The sequence below is a fragment of the Taudactylus pleione genome, unplaced genomic scaffold (genome assembly GCF_031769625.1).
Source record: "Taudactylus pleione unplaced genomic scaffold, aTauple2 ptg000006l, whole genome shotgun sequence".
Taxonomy (NCBI): domain Eukaryota; kingdom Metazoa; phylum Chordata; class Amphibia; order Anura; family Myobatrachidae; genus Taudactylus; species Taudactylus pleione.
In genome coordinates, this window is record NW_028284409.1 from 243,704 (window position 1) to 265,080 (window position 21,377).

General features: G+C 41.8%; 1 protein-coding gene across 1 annotated transcript in view; it reads left to right on the plus strand.

The window, feature by feature from the left end:
* Positions 1–3,238: 3,238 nt before the first annotated feature.
* Positions 3,239–21,377, plus strand: part of TMEM244 (transmembrane protein 244) — a 53,493-nt gene continuing 35,354 nt past the window's right edge. The window contains exons 1-2 of the mRNA XM_088451279.1: positions 3,239–3,318; positions 5,891–5,976. Coding sequence (XP_088307405.1) covers positions 3,286–3,318; positions 5,891–5,976 — 119 coding nt within the window. The 5' untranslated portion in view covers positions 3,239–3,285. The remainder of the gene's footprint in view (positions 3,319–5,890; positions 5,977–21,377) is intronic.

Sequence of the window (21,377 nt, forward strand, 5' to 3'; positions counted from 1 at the left end):
TTCTGAGTAAGGTCTTACCTTGTGTAATTGTGCATGAGGTTCCGATGTTACTCTATGGTACCGATGTTTTCACAGACTTGCATGTTATTACGGATTTGTGTAAAGGGAAGTGGGTGTCTTTATATTGGCCTGCAACGGTATTGTGACTGCATTCATTAGCATATTTTCGCAGCTGGTCTACATAAGTAATTGCAGCTGTGATCACAATATTCATAGTGAATCAGGCCTATAGTCCTCTCCTGAAAGACCTGGCACCAAACACTGACCAGACCACACACATTGTTAGTTTTACTCTGTGTTTGCACTTTAGAGGTCTCTTTCTCTGGAACTTGTCAATACAGCATCTTGAAAAGAGTTCTCCTCCACTCTACTCCCAATTTATTTGTGCACGCAGAATTTGCAGTGACGTGACATCAGCTAATGAACAGATTGATGCCATGATGATAAAATTTAGGGAGAGGGGGTACAATGAGGACAATCTGGAAATGGCCCTTTCTATCCCACGCAGTAAATTATTACCTAGCAGTGGTAATAGGGTTAAGAGTTGTGAGAGAATTCTTTGGGTCCATCATTACAATGTTGCCAGTGATAGCATCAGGAAATCTGCTAGGAAACATTGGCCAATTATTAAGTCAGCTTGTGATTTAAAACTACAGAATGTTGATATTTTACCATCAACACAAGAGGGCGTCATATTAGAGATTGGGTGGTGAGAACTGACATTACCAATCTCTGTCAGAGTATTTCAGATCACTTTTTTCGACCTAAGCTTGGTTGTTACAAATGTTTGAATTGTCTTACCTGTCGTTATTTGACAGCTAGCAATGCCTTCTGTCACCCACATAGTGGTAAGAGGTATAACATAAGACATAGAGTAAACTGTACTATTAGATATATTGTATACCTAATCACCTGTCAATGCGCTCTCGCATATGTCGGGAAAACCGACATGACCCTTCGCAAGCGAATGGCGTTACACAAGTTGGCCATTAGAGCTGCTATCGGCAGTGGTGGCAGTTTCCAGCCAGTGGCACGCCATTTCACATTAGCAGGGCACAATGTCTCCGCCTTGCGTTAAATCATCATTGATCATATACCTAAATTGACCAGGGGAGGAGATAGATCATTCAAACTTTTACAATGCGAGACACGCTGGATTTTTAGATTGGAGACTTTAGCTCCTCAAGGTCTCAATAAGAGCTTGGGGCTATTTTGTTTTTTGTGATTGGATATACATTTTTTGATTTATTATACTCTATGTAGCCTCTATTCATGTATTGACATCTCAATTATTGGCAAATTGCGGTTGCTATTTGTAACAGAATGTCATTAACACTTTAATGGATTGGGCTTTATGCTAGAGATTTTTGCATGTGGTTCGTCATTATGAGTATGTAGGATGTCTTCAGCATCCACACTTTGCAGTGTTTATGTTTACATGTCAATTAGATCCTACGATTTCAATTATATAAGATGCTGATGTTTATATTACAAGTGATCATCATGTTCTGATTCACATTATGTTTGTTTTGTGTGGGGTGGTCTCCAAGGTGATGAATGGGCGGTGCTGACGTTATGTATGTACACCGTCCCGCCGAACACAGAGAGCCGCGCCTGATACGTGGGGTGGTGTTGGTGATAAAAGTAAGTGATTGTTTTAATGTATTTGTATCCTGATGATGGAGGAATAAAGATTTCCAAAACTATATATAGTATAATGCAGTACAAACTACTGTACGGGAGAGGTAAGAAGGGGATATATGGTGTAGTATAACATAAGGAGGAGTAGCATCTCCTAGTAATACCGAGCCTCGTACCATTAAATGTATATAACATTTATAACATGTACATGTGAGGCATCTTTATAGTTTGACAAATCTCCCTCTAAGAATCACAGATATCTTCCAGGTCAATATTCATGAGCTTTGGGAATAAACATGAAATAGCATATAGCATAATATTGCTTAATTTCCCAAAGACTACACATAAGGCAAAAATAAAAATGCCTGTACATTGTACAACTATCTGCTTATCTGCAACAAACTGGCATATCTCTCATATAATAGTCCTTATAAAAAAGCTTACATTGTTGTTAACATAGCAATGATATAAGCTTTTTATTAAGACTCCAATATGCACACACATATACATATATGTATATATACTGTATATGTACATTAAGATGTCGGCGACACTCGGATCACAAACACACTATGGAGCCAGTAAATACTTCCAACGTTTCAATGGATCTTTACTCCTTCGTCATCTGAAAGTATATTTGGGATTCAGCATGTAATTCCTAATGAAGAGCTTTTTACATTATTTACACATGAGTGCCGCCTGGACTGTGCATATATATATATATATATATATATATATATATACACACAAACACATATACATATACATATATATGTACACACACCACAAGATTCAACATTTCATAGAATAGATATTGTTGCTACCAAAAGAAGTTTAATCTGTCCCGTAGAGGAAGGCATGTTAGTGTTCCTGTTTGGCTGCGGAAAGGGCAGGGTGCTAGGGGGGCCGGCAGGGAGATTCTACGCACACCTTCACATGCAAATAGCATCAATTCACCTGACAGTGATCAATCAATCAACCCGATCAGTGTCCCGCAGGTGGGGAAGATTCAAGGCAGGCTGTTTTAGCGGGGAACTGTTAAAAGGGCAGGGTGCATTTTACCCTTTTAAAAATGGACAGGTTGCGTGCCCCGCTAAGACAGCCTAGTGGGAACACTACAAAATTGCTTTTCTGGTTAAACAGAAGTTTGAGAAAATGTTAAAATTAGTCTGGATATAAGGAATTACCTTATGTTAATATTATATACAGAACTCTATGACTACACAGGATCAGAAATAGTGAACAATTAGTATTATTCTTTATGATTATTATTATTGTTCTCTGTAACAAAGTAATATTTTGATTTCTACTCTAATTTAAATGTGTTTTTTTTCTCAGAGTGGCACTCAGTACAGTACTCTAGAGATATTGGAACTTCTAAACTGCATTTCTTTATCTCTAAGTAAGCATTATGCTTTCTTCTGCTAAGTTTGGAAAATATCTTTGCAGTCCAGCAGTTACTTGGAAAATGCACAGGCCATTGCTTTACAGATTATCCTACCAGATGGTTTGAGTCTTTGCTGGGTTCAATCCTGCTAAGCTGCCAAGATACGCATTATTCTGTATATCACAACAGCTACAATGATTTACATAGTGCTTATATGTCTTTGTCCAACAGTTTCCTATATGTTGTAGAATGTGTGGATGGCGCTCAAGATCAAAGTACCCACGACCCAGGTAAAGAGAGCAATGTAACTTAACCTGTATAATGTTTTATCACTTTAATTATATTAATACATACTAGTAAATTAATAATTTAGTACATTCATTTAAAAGAAATAAAGAGAATTTGAGTGTTAAGTATGTACTTTGTAATATAATTAGTTATTTAATAAGTATGTATTTTTCTATTATAATGCACATTAGACAGTTTTTTACATTACTTAGTAACACACTTCATTTTGCTGAAGTAATGACAAGTTGGTTTTATGTTTAGCATACTGCATGCCAAAGGGTTTATTACTCTTTCATACACATTTGTAATGACTTTAAAGTCCAGATGGTCTCTTTGGAATGACAAATCCAGTCACTTCACATTTATGTTGGAAGGAAACTTCAAGCCTGCTTTAGTGGTATTTCAATTGATGCAATTTAACTGACTGTGGTTGTATAATATAATGTTTAGTACTAGGAATGCATCCATTTAATATCAAGCTCTATAAGATATCGTCATACAAATACCCTTTGCTGTATTCTCCAGAATGTTTTTTTTTTCACAGTACCTCCTAAAATAAGATCAAACTTAATGATAATCTGAATCTTGGGTATCTGTAGGTAACAAAGATGCTTATTAATCACACACATAGATAATATCCCATAGGTAAAGCCAGCTAAGGAACAGGGCTGGTATATAGGATACTCAGAACTTAGGAACAGGGATTTCTCTATAATTTGGATCATCATGATTAAAATGTTCTACATTACAGTGAATTTTCCTTATATATTCTTAAACTGTTCATGGCATTCCCATCCTTAATATCTCCCTGCTATATTGTTTCCCTCATGTTGCTATTTCCCTACTCTTTACTTCTATGTTGTCTGTCTGCTCTGCAGCAGTGCTCCTCTGTGGCAGATACTGTAGATGGCTTTCAGGTTCTGGGGAGATTGTATGTAATGACATATGTATAGGGACTCTTCCCCTTCTCTCTTCCAACATGGGCTTCACAGCAGTTTATTTACCGATATGTAATCTTCATGCAGTGATCCCATCCCCTCTTTTCTCTCACTTTTAACTCTTGTAGAAGCCAGTTAGACCTGCTTCCTGGACAAACTCAGGACTTCCTCTCCTCCATACTGGGTCCCTAAGTTTTACATCACTACGGCCCTTTCACATTCATTTTGGTCTCCACTTTATTCACACCCAAGGCCTGGAAACAGACAATGAGATGGGTTTGGATTAATCCTTTTCCCATACTGATCATTCATTGTTCTACTAAATATGTCTTCATTCACATTCTTATCTTTTGAGGTACATTCTATTCAAATTTTCAACCCATTCTCTCTGCGTGTTGCTGTGATCCCTCAATAAAATTTCCTCTGACATCCCCACCATTGTTATTGGTGATTTCAACATCCTTATTCACATTGTTCCCGTGCCACCAAACTACTCTCTAAAACATCCTGTGATGGACTCCACCAATAGACTGACTCCTCTACACTAGAGGAAAGTTTCTGATCTCCCCCATTACTCTGACCCCAGGATAAAATTGCTGCCAATATTGCTCTATGACTAGATAATACAGCCCACTAAGTACTTTTTGCTCTTGCAATCTGGCCGGAATAGTATGAAATATGTAACACAACCTCATGATTTAAATGTATATTTCCCTATACAATTGTAAGCTTGCTAGTAAGGCCCTCTTACTTCTCTATCAGTTATTACCCAGTCTATTTAATACAATATAAAAAAATTTATAAGAAATAAAATTATATTCTATAAGTGATTGACTGCTCTGGATTACTGTACATTTAGACTTATGTTTGGATACATACCCACTACAAATGAAACATGCATCAGTATTAAGTTACTGCAACTCAATGAATCAGATCACTAAAATCATGGGTGCATGTAGCTCTCTCTCAGTAGATATTTGTTTCATGTGAAGACCAGACCTGAACACTGCTTGTTGTATTAGGACATAATGGGCCTGTTAGTTTGACGCAAAAAGGCATAATTTATACTTTAAAGGTTGCAAAATAGCATATCTGCTTTAATATGCGGAATTGTACACATCTTGTGTAAGTATAAAGCATACTAATACTGTATGTTATTAATAATACAGAGCAGCTGTCTCACATATTGACCAATCAGAGGAATATGTTCTGTATCGACTAGTCTGGCACGCCTCACTTATTGTCATAAACAATTCTGTACATGTTATTTTCCCTTCAAAAATCAGCTACCAGCAATAAGTGAAGACAGACTGTGCTTGTGACACTCTTTTAGTTGCATTTCAGAAGTTATTGTTTAAATTTTATTTCAAACTAATCATGAATGCATATTTCGCTATCAATATAGAATGGTATAAGTGTGGCTAGCTCTGCCTGGCATATACTGTACTGGTCCAGGCCTGCATATACCTCAGCATATGGAAGTAAATACTTAATTTTTATGTCTTTTTGTTTTGGTAAAAATTGCATATAATATGCACCCTGCTCAGCATCAGGCCCTATGTAATGCTTTCTAGGCATGCATTATAGCTCGTGTTTGTATGTGTGTTTTTCATTATAAAAATATTCTTCCCAACAGATTATCCTTCAGAACCTGATCACTTGCACTGTAATTTTCTATACGGTGTATTATTTAGCCCATACCATTTGTTTCATGATACTGGGGTAAGTACTGTGACATAAAGGCAGATTATAAAGATAACACAATGGCACTGTATGGCTTCATTATCATTATGAAATAATAGCATTTTTAATGTAATAAAAATATTAACAAAGTACAAATGTAAAAGGTGGAGTTATGACATTTCTACTTTCCTGGATTGAACATTGGAGTGCCAAATGAAATATGGTGAGATTTGACATGTGACAAATTTGTATCTTTTATTGCCACACTATTTAAAGCAGCAATTTAAACATAGTTTTGGCTTTAATAAAATTGCCACTTTAAATGTTACTGCTAAATCACCATAGTGTTTGCCCTTTTGCCAAATCACAGCCTATTACATTTGACCCAGTGGCGGCATTCTGCTATTATCTGTACAACACATTTGTGCAGTGTTGCTAACCAAAGGCTGGAAGTAGGTGTGGAGCTACTGAATGTGCAATGCTGTCACATGGGCTCAATGAAAAAGTTCTGCTCATATGTGTAATATATAGGTCATAAATAACCCTTGCAGAGTTGCATGAATTTGTGTAAGTGGAATAAAAGTGTTTCTCTTTGGCTATTCAAAATGATTGGAAGTGTAAGGTCACATTTACTGTATTTACTTGCACATAGGTATAACTAGACATGTCAGTGCCCTAGGTGAGAGAACAATGGCAGCTCTCCCTCCCCTCTTCCACCTTGGTGCAAGTAACAGTAGATACCTAATATAGAGCATGCCTATCATTTTCCAAAAATTAGGTCAACCTCCTCATAGGACACCATCCATTTTCCATACATTAGCAAATTCTCTCTTATCTTTGTGTCAGTATGCAAAAATGTGTATAAGCAGAATAAGGTTCATATCATATACACAGAATATAAAAATATATATTAATCTCTTATTCAGTTGTATTCAATGATTGCCTGGGGAGCCCTGTATTGTCACAGTCAGTGAAATCCCCAGATCTAAGAATGTGTAGAGATGTCAGCAGGAAGTTTCAGAAGATGGGGCACCAACAATCTGCATGGTCCCAAGTGAGACCAACATGTGTCACATGAATTCACCTTTTATCTCCTTGAGTATGGGGCGATGTCTCCCCACAGGGGTGTATTAAGAGAGGAGGGGGCCGGCAGCACACTGAGTGCAGAAGTAGACTCTCGGCACCAGTCTGTGCCAGAGTCTACTGCGCATGCGCTGGTCACAGGGGAAATAGCACAGTAGCCATTTTCCAGGTGATTTCCCTAGTGTGCATGTGAAAAATGGCAGGAAAATGGCTGATGCTGCCATTTTCCAGGTGATTTGTACAGCGATGCTACTGCTGATGCAGGACTCTGGAGAGGTAAGTGTTGAATAAATGGGTGCACGGTGTGCGGTGTGGGCCCCCTTGGGTGCACTGATAGGTGCACTGAACATTTTGAACCTTTTATATATATGCCCCTGTCTCCCCAGTATACATATGTTAATACTCTACTGGTTATGGGCCTACCCACCGCGCCCAGGTAACCTCTGAGGACCTACCCTCAGAGGTTACCTGGGCGCGGTGGGTAGGCCCATAACCATGGCAATGATTATGCCAAAACCTCTTTTATTATTTGCAAAATTCTATTGCAAATGTATTATTATATATAATGAGTAATGTTGGAGTTGTGCATCTGTAATTCTTTTTTGTATGTTTGCAACTTTAGTCTCCACAGGTAGCACCTCCCATTATATATATTTTCAGGGTGCGCAGTCTAGGGCCCCCTTTCTGCTTGTTTATCTATGAATTGTCAAAGCCACAGTTGGTGTTATTATGAAAACTACAGTACCTTATACAGCCAATTTTGTTAAGCTTAGTAACAACTTGTACTGTATGTGCAAGTCACTATGTGACCAGACAAGCAAACCTTTGTTCTACATACAACACTCTGTTGATACATTATCTAGTGAAGTATTTAATAATATGAGAATATACACATGTTTTCACAGATGGTTAACATGTGGCAAGAATCACATAAATAAAACAATAACCCTACTGGTTACAGCACCCATAAAGCTTAAGTTGTTACCATTGGCCCATGATGTCTGCCTATTATATAGCCATAGAGAACCTTTATAGTTAAAAATACCATCAGGTGCTTTTTAACCAGTATATTTACTGTAAAAGTTTACATATACCAGCTCCTACTATAGTAAAAGATGTGAATGTGTAAACTTGCTAAAAATATATATTCAACACGACCTGATGGGGAAGCACCTTCACTGTCTTTGGTTTGTGCTGTCTCAGTATATTGAGAAGAAATCAGGACCTACAGAAGGAATAGTAATGCTAGGAAAGTGAGCCGGACACCCTGGCACTGTGTTAGTGCCAGAGAGGGGTTTATATGGGAGGCAGAATTTTAATTTGACACCAAATTACATTTCAGCCTTCGACCACAGAAATGCAGAAAGTGAGCCATGTGTCTGCTTCTGTAGGGAGAGGGGAAATGTCAACAGATCAGAGCCTGGCACCTGCCTGTCTGCAGAATGCCAATACAGGAAGGCAGGCTCAAGCACCTGCCCGGCACAGAAAGTGGTGACCACCACAGCTGGATCCAGTAAGTAAACTAACCTAACCTAACCCCCTAACCCTAACCCTCCTTAGGGGTGCCTAACCCTAATCCCCCCTCTAAGTGCCTAACCCTAACCCCCCCTTCCCCGCTGCCTAAAGCTGTCCCCCAGGGGGGTACCTAACCCTAAGTCCCCCCCGGGGGTGCCTAACCCTAACCCTCCCTCCCCCTAGCCTAACCCTAACCCTCCCGGGGGGTGCCTAACCCTAAGTCCCCCCCGGGTGGCCTAAACCTAACCCTCCCCCCCACGGCTGTCCACTCGCAGCGCCCGGCATCCCTTCGATCGGGATGCCGGGCACCGGTCTCCCGGCATCGGGGAAATGACAGGCGTCTAGATATAGACGCCAGTCATTTATCCCACACCGGGATAAAGCAGTCGGGAAGCCGGCTGTCGGGATACCGGCAGCCGGCTTCCCGATTGTATACCGTCATATGCCTATCCGCATATTCCAGCTTTACTGATAGGCTTGGTTGCTGATACCATTGCTCTGCACACTGGAATATCAAGGGTGACTCTGTGCTTCACACCAAGCACTCAGGAATGGTATGCTACTGTACGAGAGTGGCGGCACCCCTCAATATTTGCAAAGATGACACCTTGACAGAAGCTACCAATGACTATCACTGTGCCAGAGTTTCTCTTCTGCACCATCTTCCTGAATATTTACAGGAAAGATGGAATGTCAGAACATATTTTGGACGGACCTGCTGCATGTGATGTGGGGGACACTGCATACGGGTTCCCATCTCCCTTGAAATGCCCTGACACAGAGGGTAACCTTCAGCACTTTTTGCTTTCTGTTTATGTGTTTGTGCCTACAGATGCGTCCTCACATATCTAGCCTCAATATGCCACGTGGCTTGTGGTGACTGGCATAGTCTTCTGGTGCATCCTAGTCACATCGCATCACGACTAAGGGACATTTTCAGCAAAAAAAAAGATGCAAAAAAGACACCCGGTGCTAGAGTACATGACCAAAAATGGAGGTATGGCCTAATTAACAAAGGCAACACCCCTAAATGACATTATATGGGGCGTGCCATATGGTCTTAAACACTGGAAAATGAGCAAAAAATATTGGTCAAATCGGTTAAATTCATTTGATTTAACCAATTAATCTGAATGACATTGTTTGTCTGTTTGTCATTGTTATTGGCTCCAATACATTACCAGAGTTTCATTCCAACCAGCCAGATTGGACAGATATCTGCAGATAATTGTATAGTGTATGCCCAGCATAAGGAAAGAATACATCTGTGCACCTGCTAGGTGACCTGGAAAATGTGACTGTGAGGGGTCCTAAGGACCAAGTTTGAGAACCTATGCTATAGAGACTTTCTATGCACAGTTCTGAGCACTATTTCAGTTCCTGTTGATCCTACAGGTAGTCTGTCACTGTATATTGTGCTCTGCATATTCTTCTATTTATGTCATTCAATTGCATTTATCATTTATGAGAATGAGCTTTGTTAGACCTCCCAGTTTCCATCACATATCCTCCAGGCACATAACTCCCTTGGGTCCTGTAACAGATCCAGATAAATTAGAGACACTGAAAATGAGTAGTGATGCGCAACACCAGGAATCTTAATGTAATACTAGCTGTGAGCAGCACACAGCCTGGAGTGGATACTGGCACTTGCTGTATGTAAAGAATGAACAGCAGTATAATGATACAGAAGACTGGAGCTAAAATGTGTCGGTAGTAATAGCACTGCATGGAGATATTAGCTAGAACAAATGCAGAGGGTTGTTTAGCAATGTTGAAAACTTGTAGCAATGCTAAAGTAGAAACTGGGCCTGCAGAAAGCAAACAGGATCAGGAGCCATGGTTCTGATCTCTAAGGAGAGAAGTTGGTCTGGCAATGGCCCTGATTCAGAGCCGCTCGCTGCAGAATGCTCTGAATTGTATTTATTTATTTTTTTCTCCGGCCGTTCGCAAAGCTATGGGAGACCACCCACAGCTTGTGCGAGCAGCCAGGAGACCATCGCGATTATCGCGACCATCGGACTTACGACGAGACCCTGGGGTAGGCTCTAGCTGCCGTAAGCCCGAGTGGACTTCTTGCTTTATTAGAGCAGGAAGTCCACTACTGACATCAGTAGTGATGTCAGTCAGCCCTCCTACAAATGCCAGGCATTCCTAAGGGATTGCCTGCATTTGTCCGGCCACCCCCGTATCCACTCACAAAACGGGGTGAGCTGTCAATCAACATCGACAACTGCCCAGTCTTGTTGCGAGCCCCGTAGCGACTGAACTTCAGTCGCTCAGCAGGGCTCACGCACGCGCATGCTGGATGCGGGTCATGCGCAGTGGGCAACCATCGGGCCGCTTGCGAGTGCACAGCACTTGCGAGCTGCTCTGAATCAGGCCCAATGTTCACAGGGCAAGTCTAGGTTTAAATAGGGTACTCTGAGTGCTGATAGGCTGAGCAGGTGACCCATGTTGGTGTAATCTGATAAGTATAGGTTTGGTGATCGCAACCAAGATGGCTGCGCTCGTGCTCCACAAGTGTGGGGAATGAACAGTAAAGAATTCCAACCACACATGCTGGTTGGCAAGCATAATCTTTGGAGAAGACCTTTGTGGCCAGTAGGGGCACAGAGGGCTGTAATATGACACCGTTGGACCAGGTAACATGAACTTGAACCCTAATTTGTGACAATAACCATCTAGTGCATGAAGAGTGTAAAATGAAGTTGCTTTTTGATACAAAATATACTGACAATCATACATCATCAGAAGTCGAATCCTCAGGTGCCAAAAAAAATACTGACACAGCTCATTTTGAACTCAACACAGCCAGAGGTGCTACATCCCTGGTGCATCTTTTTTTAGGGAATATGAGAAATTCAAAAGAAAAATATTAACCTGCAAGAGGAAATTGTGGAGGAGCATCAAGAAAAGGCCAGGATTCAAAATGGGAATTCCCATCACTATCCCATTTTCAGATCTAAGAATATTAAATCTATCAGACATTACCCTCACTCATGATTAAATCAGGATATTGAGTAAAGGATTATCATTCTCACCATCTACATTTTTCAATAGATTCCAATTGGGAAAAAAAACGAGACTATTCAGCAGAAAATGACTTTTAACAAAATTATTGGCATCCAAGAATGATGATAGACTGACCCAGGATACAGCAGAGAAACAACATCTCCCGACCTTCTGGATTACTTACTTAACATTGGTAGGACTAGAAGCTCTACAAAACTTTGAGACCTACATTGGGAAACAATTGAGGAGACCAATATCATGTCAGGACAAACAAGACCACTGAAAACAAATTATAATCAAAATCTTCATTGTCCTGGTATCCAGAAATCTTGATGAAATGGACCATAGAAGTATGGGCTTTATCCAAAAAGGGAACCTAAATTCCATTTAAAAGAAAGCCCTATGTGAGATTAAAAAAATGGAAAGACATGTTGATAAAACCCTCAGATAAGCTAGGCAATGGCCATCTGGCCCAAACAAATGTACATGTGTGAAGCCATGAGATAACTGGAAGACTATATACATTATAATAAAACATACTGTATGTACAACAATTTATTTTATTTTTTTTTTTAAATCGTGGTGTACCTTTCCAGGCAGATGGAGATGAAACCACAGCCAAAACTCCTATTACTTTCCCTCTTGGTATCACACTTAGAAGATCCTTAAATACTCAATGACAACTATAGTGTATTTCTATCAAGTTGAAACCAGTCGCATATCACATACACTCTTTAATTTCTAGAAGACATTTTATGTACTATTCACTGCAATAAGTTGGACACTAAGCACCTCTAACACAACACATCACTACTCACAACGACATGTGTGCACATTTGGTGCTGTCTGCTGTGTCCATCTGGGCTGGTGTTGTCTGCGGTGTCCATCTGGGCTGGTGCTGGTGCTGTCTGCTGTGTCCACCTGGGCTGGTGTTGTCTGCTGTGTCCATCTGGGCTGGTGCTGTCTGCTGTGTCCATCTGGGCTGGTGCTGGTGCTGTCTGCTGTGTCCATCTGGGCTGGTGTTGTCTGCTGTGTCCATCTGGGCTGGTGCTGTCTGTTGGGTCCATCTGGGCTGGTGCTGGTGCTGTCTGCTGTGTCCATCTGGGCTGGTGTTGTCTGCTGTGTCCATCTGGGCTGGTGCTGTCTGTTGCATCCATCTGGGCTGGTGCTGTCTGCTGTGTCCATCTGGGCTGGTGCTGTCTGCTGTGTCCATCTGGGCTGGTGTTGTCTGCTGTGTCCATCGGGGCTGGTACTGTCTGCTGTGTCCAACTGGGCTACTGTGCTGTGTCCATCTGGGCTGGTAGCATTCTGCCTGTGTCATCATTTGCTGCTGCCTCAGTTAAGGGTGCTCCGGGCCCCAAGTTCTGGAAAAAAAAATAAAAAAAAATAAAAGTGTATTTTTTTTTCTGTGTGTGTGTTATTGTCAGACAGCAGCAACCTAGTGCTGCCTGTGTCATCAATCGCTGCTGCCTCGGTCAGGGCTCTGGGCCCCTAGTTCTGGACAAAAAAATAAATAATAAAAAGTGTATATTTTTCTGTGTGCGTGCGTGTGCATTAGCCGCACTTATTATCAGCCTAGTGCTGCCTGTGTCGTCAATCGCTGCCGCCTGGTTGTATTGTAATGGCCACACTCAGAATCTCCTGTGTGCCCCTTTCATTTTTTTAAAATGGCAACATGTTAGTGCCGCCCACTGCTGTTGCTTAGTTTAGTCAGCCAGCTAGCTGAATGCAACATTTTGGCCCTAGGCCTAACCTAGATGAAAAAAATCAATATTGTGAGCTGTGAGGTGGTCACAATTAACTGCAAATGACTGGGAATAAATGTTATTAAGGTTAATAATACTGTAGGAACAAATACAGGCCCAAATGATGTGGTTTTACCTGTTTTTATAATTTTTTGAAAAAAGATCCAGATCCAAAACCAAAACCAAAACCAAAACACGGAAGGGTGGTTTTGCAAAACCAGATCCAGATCCAAAACACGAAGGAGATACAGATCCAAAAACAAACACGGGGGTCGGCGCACATCCCTACTAGAAATGTAAATAAAATGTGGTGTTCAATTGGTAATATATTATGTTTAGAGACCACCTATAGTATAACAAAGTTATTTACAGATTTTCAGCCAATGATCAAATCATAGAGGCTTAATAAAATTATCAACATTTCTTAAAAGTCAGATTGTTGCTTTATCATTGACAAACATATAATTTATATGTTAATATTTAATTGTCCCCTTCAGCAGCTGACTCGGGCCACCATGCACGGCTCCATGATGTCTCCCTTCTGTAGTTAAATGTAGGGCCCTAACCCATGATGACAATATTACTCTTGTGCAATGTTGCAGTGTGCATCATGTGAGCAGTTTGTGTATTGCCCCAGTTGCGGTTACCTGTAATTTGCTGCCTCTCCATCTCTGCTGCCAGCTCTGAACTTCTTCTTCCAAATGTGTCACTAAGGCAGCAGTGCCATGTCTCACTTCTCGCACATATGCCTCACTCCATCTCGATGCTTCCAGTTGTGTTCCAAGCTTTGCTGTCAGATAGGGTTCAAGCGTAATATGGGCCTAATTCTGATGTGAATGTTATTGCACAGCTGCAGGGAAGTGACTGTGCAATACTGTCCAACTAAAATGCAAACGTAGCAGGAGAAGTCTGTAGGACCTCCTGCATGCATCTGTGATTCGAGTGCAGGATCCGCAGACACTGCTTCAGGAAACCATCGGTCGCAATGGTCACTGCCCTTGACTAGTCTGCATAAGCCAAAGCTTTCTCAGCCTGGCCGTCAGAACCCCTCTGTCAGGTCCAGAATGTCTGCGCCCAACATAGCAGACCCTGGGCTTGGCATTACTACAAAATGGGGGCAACACGCCCCTGTTTTGTACAACAGTCCTGGTCACCACCTCTCAAATGCCACAGCATGTCAATCATGCTGTGACTAAGTGGGGACTGTGAGTGATCATGCACGGATCCATTCTGCACATGCGCAGACCCACAAGAATTGGATATGTATGCAAGGCTGCTGAGAGTGGTTACTAATTTCCTGGGCTTGATAGAGGGGACCAGCGGGTGCCCGGGACTGCCACCCATCTCTCCCCCCTGTCTGTGGGGGAGAGATGGGTGGCAGACCCGGGGCCCCCGCAGCAGCCTGTGTCTCCTCAGCCCAGCACATGCTGCTGTGTCCTGGCCTGGGCTGCAGTGGTACTTAGGAGGCTGCTGTCACTGATCAGCAGCAGTAGTCTCCTCTGGCTGTGCAGGATCTAATCTGATCGTGCCTCCCCCCCATATATGCCCCTGGCACCCCCCCCTGTGGAGGTGTGGCCACGCATACATTATGCCATGCCCAAAATATTACCCAGGCCCGGCAAAGCTCACTACGGCCCGGCACCAGTTTATGTACACATTTGAATCAGGCCTATGATCGGTCAGAATCCATAAGAGGGCATGGCTGACACGGTACACTAGCTGGTACCTGACAATATCCACTTCAGCGCAGCTGACCCAAGCCCCAGAGGGCACCTCCAGCAATCCTGGGCTCGGGTAATTAGTTGCCACTCCCCCACAGCATCGCCACTGATTCCACCTCTTAATCAGGCCCAGAATCCGATTGGTAGATCTGGTGGCTGTTATCATCCTCATCAGTATGCATTTACCTCTGCCCTCGGGCACCTACATGGATACAGCCCCACCCTTTTCCCCCCACATGCTGCGTCTAAAGGTGCAAGTGAGCACAAGTGTCAGATTCACACAATCTTCATACTGTAAGTGTGTGACCTCGTTTCTAGGTGGGCACAGAGCCATTTTATATACTTTACACCATGTAAACTGGCGTATGTTCAAGTCAGCATCTTGCCCTGTATTTGTAAATTCATATTTTGTATAAGAAAAAAGCTATGGTGCTGTCAGTCAGCTCTGCAATATGACTGGAAACTATAGGCAAAATATTCAACATTTCTCAGCCTAGTGATAAATGAGGTAAATGCTGTATTTTGTGAACAGTTTTACAATATTGCTATTTATATGTGATACACATATTTAGACCACTATTAAGATCTCTTTTGAGAATTGCTTGTAGGATGTTGTTAGCAAAAATTATATTATATTAATGTATTTTTTCCAATAAAAAGTATTTCTAAATGCCATGAGTCCAGTAGGTCATAAAAAGCAATTTAGTAAATGGGGATGAGCTAGGTCTAAGTTCACAAATAATAAATTAGGCATGCAAGCATGCTGATAATCTTTGATTAATTTGGCTAATGTGCTTTATTTTATTAATATACAGTCTGAAAATTATAGCTCTTAATGACCTCTAACATCACATTTACATGATTCTGATCTACATAAATATATCAATGCTTGAAAGTAAGCATTTCTACAGTTCCTGGATACATATAGCAATAATGCTGTCAGAGAAAGGCTAGTTTGTGTTTCCGGACTGGAATCGGACTGGAGGGGATGGGCCAGTGATATGCTGGAAACTAGAAAGCTTGATGTCATTTCTGCCTATGTACTTTAGGGGCAAGTTTGGAGCAATAGAAAGCAGTCGGAAGAGAAACCTACAGTTTCCATGGTTTGATAGTAAGGCTTTTGCTGAATGGAGATACGGTATGTAGAATGTCCCCAAGCTGGTACTCATGGAGAATAAGCCGATGCTGGGTCACTAAGGAAGAGCAAAGGCGTATCACAGGCCAGGGTCCAATGGAAGTAGGACAGAACCCTGCAGCAAGATTGGAAGTGCGGAAATACTGGTATCACTACTGAAGTTTTACTCAGAACTCCAGATTGGTACTGAAGAGTCTGAACTCTGGGCTGGTATCGGAGAGGCTGAACTCCGAGCTGGTGCCAGAGCAGACTTTGCTGATACAGATATATAAATCTGGTGACTGATATTCGTAGTGGGTCCAGAAGATTCAGGGGGTCATTCAGACCCGGTCGTTAGCACCGATGCGCTCGGACTGGGTCGATGGCCCCCCACAGAGCATGCGCACGACGGCGCCGTCGTGCGCATGCGTGAGACCCGCTACGACCGACAGCGCCGGTCGTAGCGGGTCTCGATCCAAAGGGGGCGAGCTGTCGATGTTGATTGACAGCTCGCCCCGTTTGGAAGGCGGGTCGGGGGGGGTGGCAGCCCAAATGGGGGCGTTCCCATGGGAACGCCTACCGTTTGGGGGCGGCCCCACTGACATCACTAGTGATGTCAGTGGAGAGCTTCCGGCTCAGACAGAGCCGAAAGCTCTCCAGGGCTTACGACAAGGGAGACCCTACCCTAGGGTCTCGTCGTAAGTCCAGATGGTCGCGATGGTCTTGACCATCACGACCATCACCTTAGGCAGTGGTAAGGCTGTGGGTGTTAACCCACAGCCTTACCACCGCAAAGGAGGACATCTTGAAAATTCAAGACGTCCTCCCCTCATTCAGACCGACCGCACGCTCTGTGCGACCGGCTCTGAATGAGGTCCTCAGTGTGGATAGGACTCGTGCAATAAGCTATGAGAATAGTTGCACTGGCCATCTGCTGGGTGTCCAGGAAGTCCTTTTATAGGTACTAGTTGCTGCTGATTAGCTGAAGCTGAAGGAGAACCAGAAACTACACTCTCATTGGCAGCTCCAACATCAGGTGACCTCTCCGTAGATGGCTGCGCCCACACACTCTGGACGGTGGGGGGATTGCCATATGGGATAGTCCGAGATCATCAGGGTAGACAGGGAGCAGGAGCCGAAGTGACAGAAGGAGACCAGCAGCGATCACCGCAGACCCAGAAGATGGAGCATCCACAGAAGCCAGATCGGATGCCATGGACCCCTGATGCTCCACGGAAGAGACCCAGCAGTGCCCGTATGGGTAAGTAGCAAGGTATAATTCTGAGGTCTATTGTCAGGGCCACGACAAATACAAGTGCAGTGCAAAGCAAGTAGCCTGGATTTATGTAAAGGTCACAATTTTCTGGTCATATGCTGGCCATGCAGTACACCAGACCAACTTTCATCCAAGTATCTAACAATCCTCCTTGTCTGACCAACTAAAATGGTGATTCATACATCTAATCAACTTTTCCAGCAGACCATCCAACTAAAATGGTGATTCATACATCTAATCAACTTTTCCAGCAGACCATCCAACCAGCCAACTTTTTCAGAAGACAAAATTTCTCCAACATGTGATGTCACAGAAGTAGACGGGCAGTGTTGGCCTACTTCTGCATGTGTTAAATAAATATGTGTGTGTTAAAAAAAACATTTGTAACTGTGGGCATTGTTAAAAATCTAAATGGGCTTTCAAACTAGTACTGGATACCTCAAAATCAGGCGTAAAAATGATGTGGGGTCCCCTCTGATTTTGTGGTAACTAAAGCTGGGTTGCTGGAACCATCTAGGTGGTCCCCACAGTGTGGGGTCTCCCTACCATGATTCCAGATAGCCCCAGGCCGATTGGCACCAGGAGAGGCAGGAGTCAGGCCTGCAGAAATGTGTAGGGATGGACATTGGAATCCGAAGGTTACTAACCATCAATGTTTTTCTTCTAATGGTAATGTTTTTACAATTTGAATGTGGCAGTCTGATGGTGTTTTTATTTTATTTTATTCCTGATAGCTATGTTTGGTTTGTTTCTTGCTACTGTGTCTGCATCAGGGTATCTTCCTGGATATGTTGGAGGTTGTCTATCACTCTCTGTCTGCCTCAGACATGACCCTGCTCAGTCTGTGACTCCCTCTCCTCACTAGGCTGCTGCTAAGCAACAGGGCACATTGCTATCTCTAATTGGCTCTCACTGTCTCAGAGAGCCAATCAGAGTGCAGTTCTTGGCTCTGGAGCAGCAGTCAGTCACTCACACAGCATAAAAGTGTTTTCTGTGGCTTGCTTTATTTCAAGCCTCAGTTTCATATGCCTGCTTTCTTTTTCAGCACTCTGGCCAGCCTATATACAGCAGCTTGGTACAAGATTTTCTTCTGTGACTTGCTTCACTAAAATAGTCACTGCTCAGCTCCCTTTTGTCAGAAATGAATGGTTTATAAACATAAACCTTCCTTGACCAATGCTGAGTAGAATACTGAAAACCCCATGAAAATCCATTCAGTGGTTCAAGATATTAGCGTGAAAGAACAGACATACCCCTAAATTGGGGGTTTTATTATATATATATATATATATATATATAAATAGAGAGAGAGAGAGATGTAACTCCCAGACCCATATCTTAACATGGTTACTGACAGAAGGGGGCTGTGTACTACAGTCTACAGATTGAGTGTGGAAAATAATTTTCAGGAACCTCAAGAATTGTAAAAATTCTGAGCCATGCATATGCACAGTGCATGCCAATTTAGTCACATCTTCTACACCAAGCTTCAGATAGGGGTAGTTAGGATTGCCACCTTATCCCTTTAATAAAGCACACATATGAATTACACAGATTATGTGGCTGGCTGACTTCAATTCTCTATTTCACCTGGTTCAGTCACAGAACCTTTGTAATTCATAAGTGTCCCTTAATAAAGGGATGATCTGACAAGCCCAGGCATAGTGTAAGTGCAGTTTCTAGTGTGGGCAGCATATATTCTGTACATGTAACTCAGAATATGAGCTGATAGTCGAAAGGACTCAGCATCACTGTAGGCCATGGAATTACAAGAGCATTACGTACAACTCAGAATCAGGCCCTACAGTATATGTTCATGTTGGCACACATTTGTTTGTGTGTTCATGTGTGCAGCCATTCCAACATTGCCCAATTCATAGGGGAGACATTTATCTGGATAACTATTTCTGCCTTATCTTTTAACTGAATCAACTTCAACTCAACTCTTTAATAACAATGGGATTTAAGAGTCAATTTCGATTAATTTTGTGATCCTGATCATGAATATGCCATGCTTATTTTTCAATTGGCTCTAGTTTTTGTCTTTAATATTTCTGAAAAATTTAATTAAACAATGTTAAAAATAGTTAAAAAGATATTTTTTTTATTCTGATTAAATTTGATTCGTAAAATGTTATAAAAAGACACAAGATAATTACATACATAAGTGTTAGGAAGCTATGAAAAACGTTTTTTGTAGGATTTTCTTTTGTATTCTTGTTGCGGACAGTCCCTATGCAGACTCCAACAGTAATCCGCCATCATGTGACGATCCCACCTTCCTTGATATCTTTCTTCCATTACCTAAATATCTTTGTGGAACCATTCACCCTGTTCGTTGCTTAAATCTCCTAGATTGGACGGGAAGTGATCTAAATGGCTGTACAAAAAATTTACTTTAATACTCATGTTGGCACTACTTTCTCGAAACATTTTAGCAAGTTGTGGACTAATTCATGATAGTTGTCTGCCTTGTGATTGCCTAAAAAAAATTTGAATGGCAGACACATAACTCAGCCATGCTTCAGATTCTGTTTCAGTCATAGAGGTGGTAAAATTTGGATCCTTCACCAGTTTCCATATCTGTGGGCCATCAAAAATTCCTGTCTTTAATTTTTCAATACTAAGAGATGGAAATGTTCGACAAATATACGTGAAACAATCGCTTGACTTGTCCAATGCTTTTACATAGGAAGTTTTTATTGAGGATGTCCCAGCAGGCTCAGCAGTGCACTGCCACGCCTCCTCCCAGCATTAGTGAGGAAATATGAATGTGTTACTGTATGTGTCTCAAACGTGACTACCAGCTACGTTATCACAAATAAAACAAATTCTTGCTATTGTTGAAAAAGGGTAGTTATTAAAAAAGCAAAACTAAATTGAATCTGTTAAGTAAAGCAGACCTAGACTAGTAAGGTACTTCAAATGGAGAAAATAATTGAATTTTATAATTTTTCATTAATTTGAAAACCTGAGCCAATTCAGCTATAGTGAAGAGAAACTGAGAGTACTCTCAAACCGATCTTAAATCCTTGGCAAGAAAAAAATATATATTTTTTTGTTCCCCAGTGTAATTGTTATGATAGGTTTATTTTACAACAACTAAATAACTAATCAATGAGATTGCTCAGACCTAAGTGAGAAAGACTGATCTAGGCAATGTATCATTTATGATGTATCAGTTAGCCTGTTGTGTTTTAATTAATAAGCTTTGTATTTTTGTTAATAAACAAAATTACTGTATTGTGTTCCTTGTGTACAATACCTCATAGTTGTGGCATTTGAGACCTGAATTGCACATAAATGGACTGATGTACCATTGGCTGCAAATTGGGCATAAAGTACAGTAGCATACAGTATGTGTATGGTTTACTGCAGGCACGCTTCAGACACCTACATGCCACTTGCATTAATTTTGTAATGTAGAAAAACATTTATTTTATGTGCAACAAATATATTTGCTATTAAGCTTAAACTACAAAAGTCTCTCTGCTACAGCAGAAACAGTTGGCTATCTCAAGTATGAAAAAACAATAATTAGCTTAAACACACACATAAAAGAATAATCTATGATATGTATAGTACTCACTCTGCATCAACCCTAATGTTAATCCATAAATCTAAGACCCATGGAATTTTATTGTCTAATGCTGGGTACACACTGGCCGATATATTGGCCGATCAATTGCCCCCGTCGGCCAGTGTGTACAGATGATATGTCTGTGAACTACGTCGTTCAGAGACATACCGCATTGGCTCTGCTGCAAAGCCAATGAACAGATATGTCTGCAGACATATCTGTCCATCGGCAAGTGTGTACGGGCGATCAGCTGATCGCCCATACACAGGGGTGCAGAGAGGGGGGAGGGGAGCCGCGAGCTGGTACTACTGACCCGGGTCCGGCACTGCTCCCCATCCACAGCAGCCCAGCACACGCTGCTGTGTACTGGGCTGCACTGGGAGACTGTCCG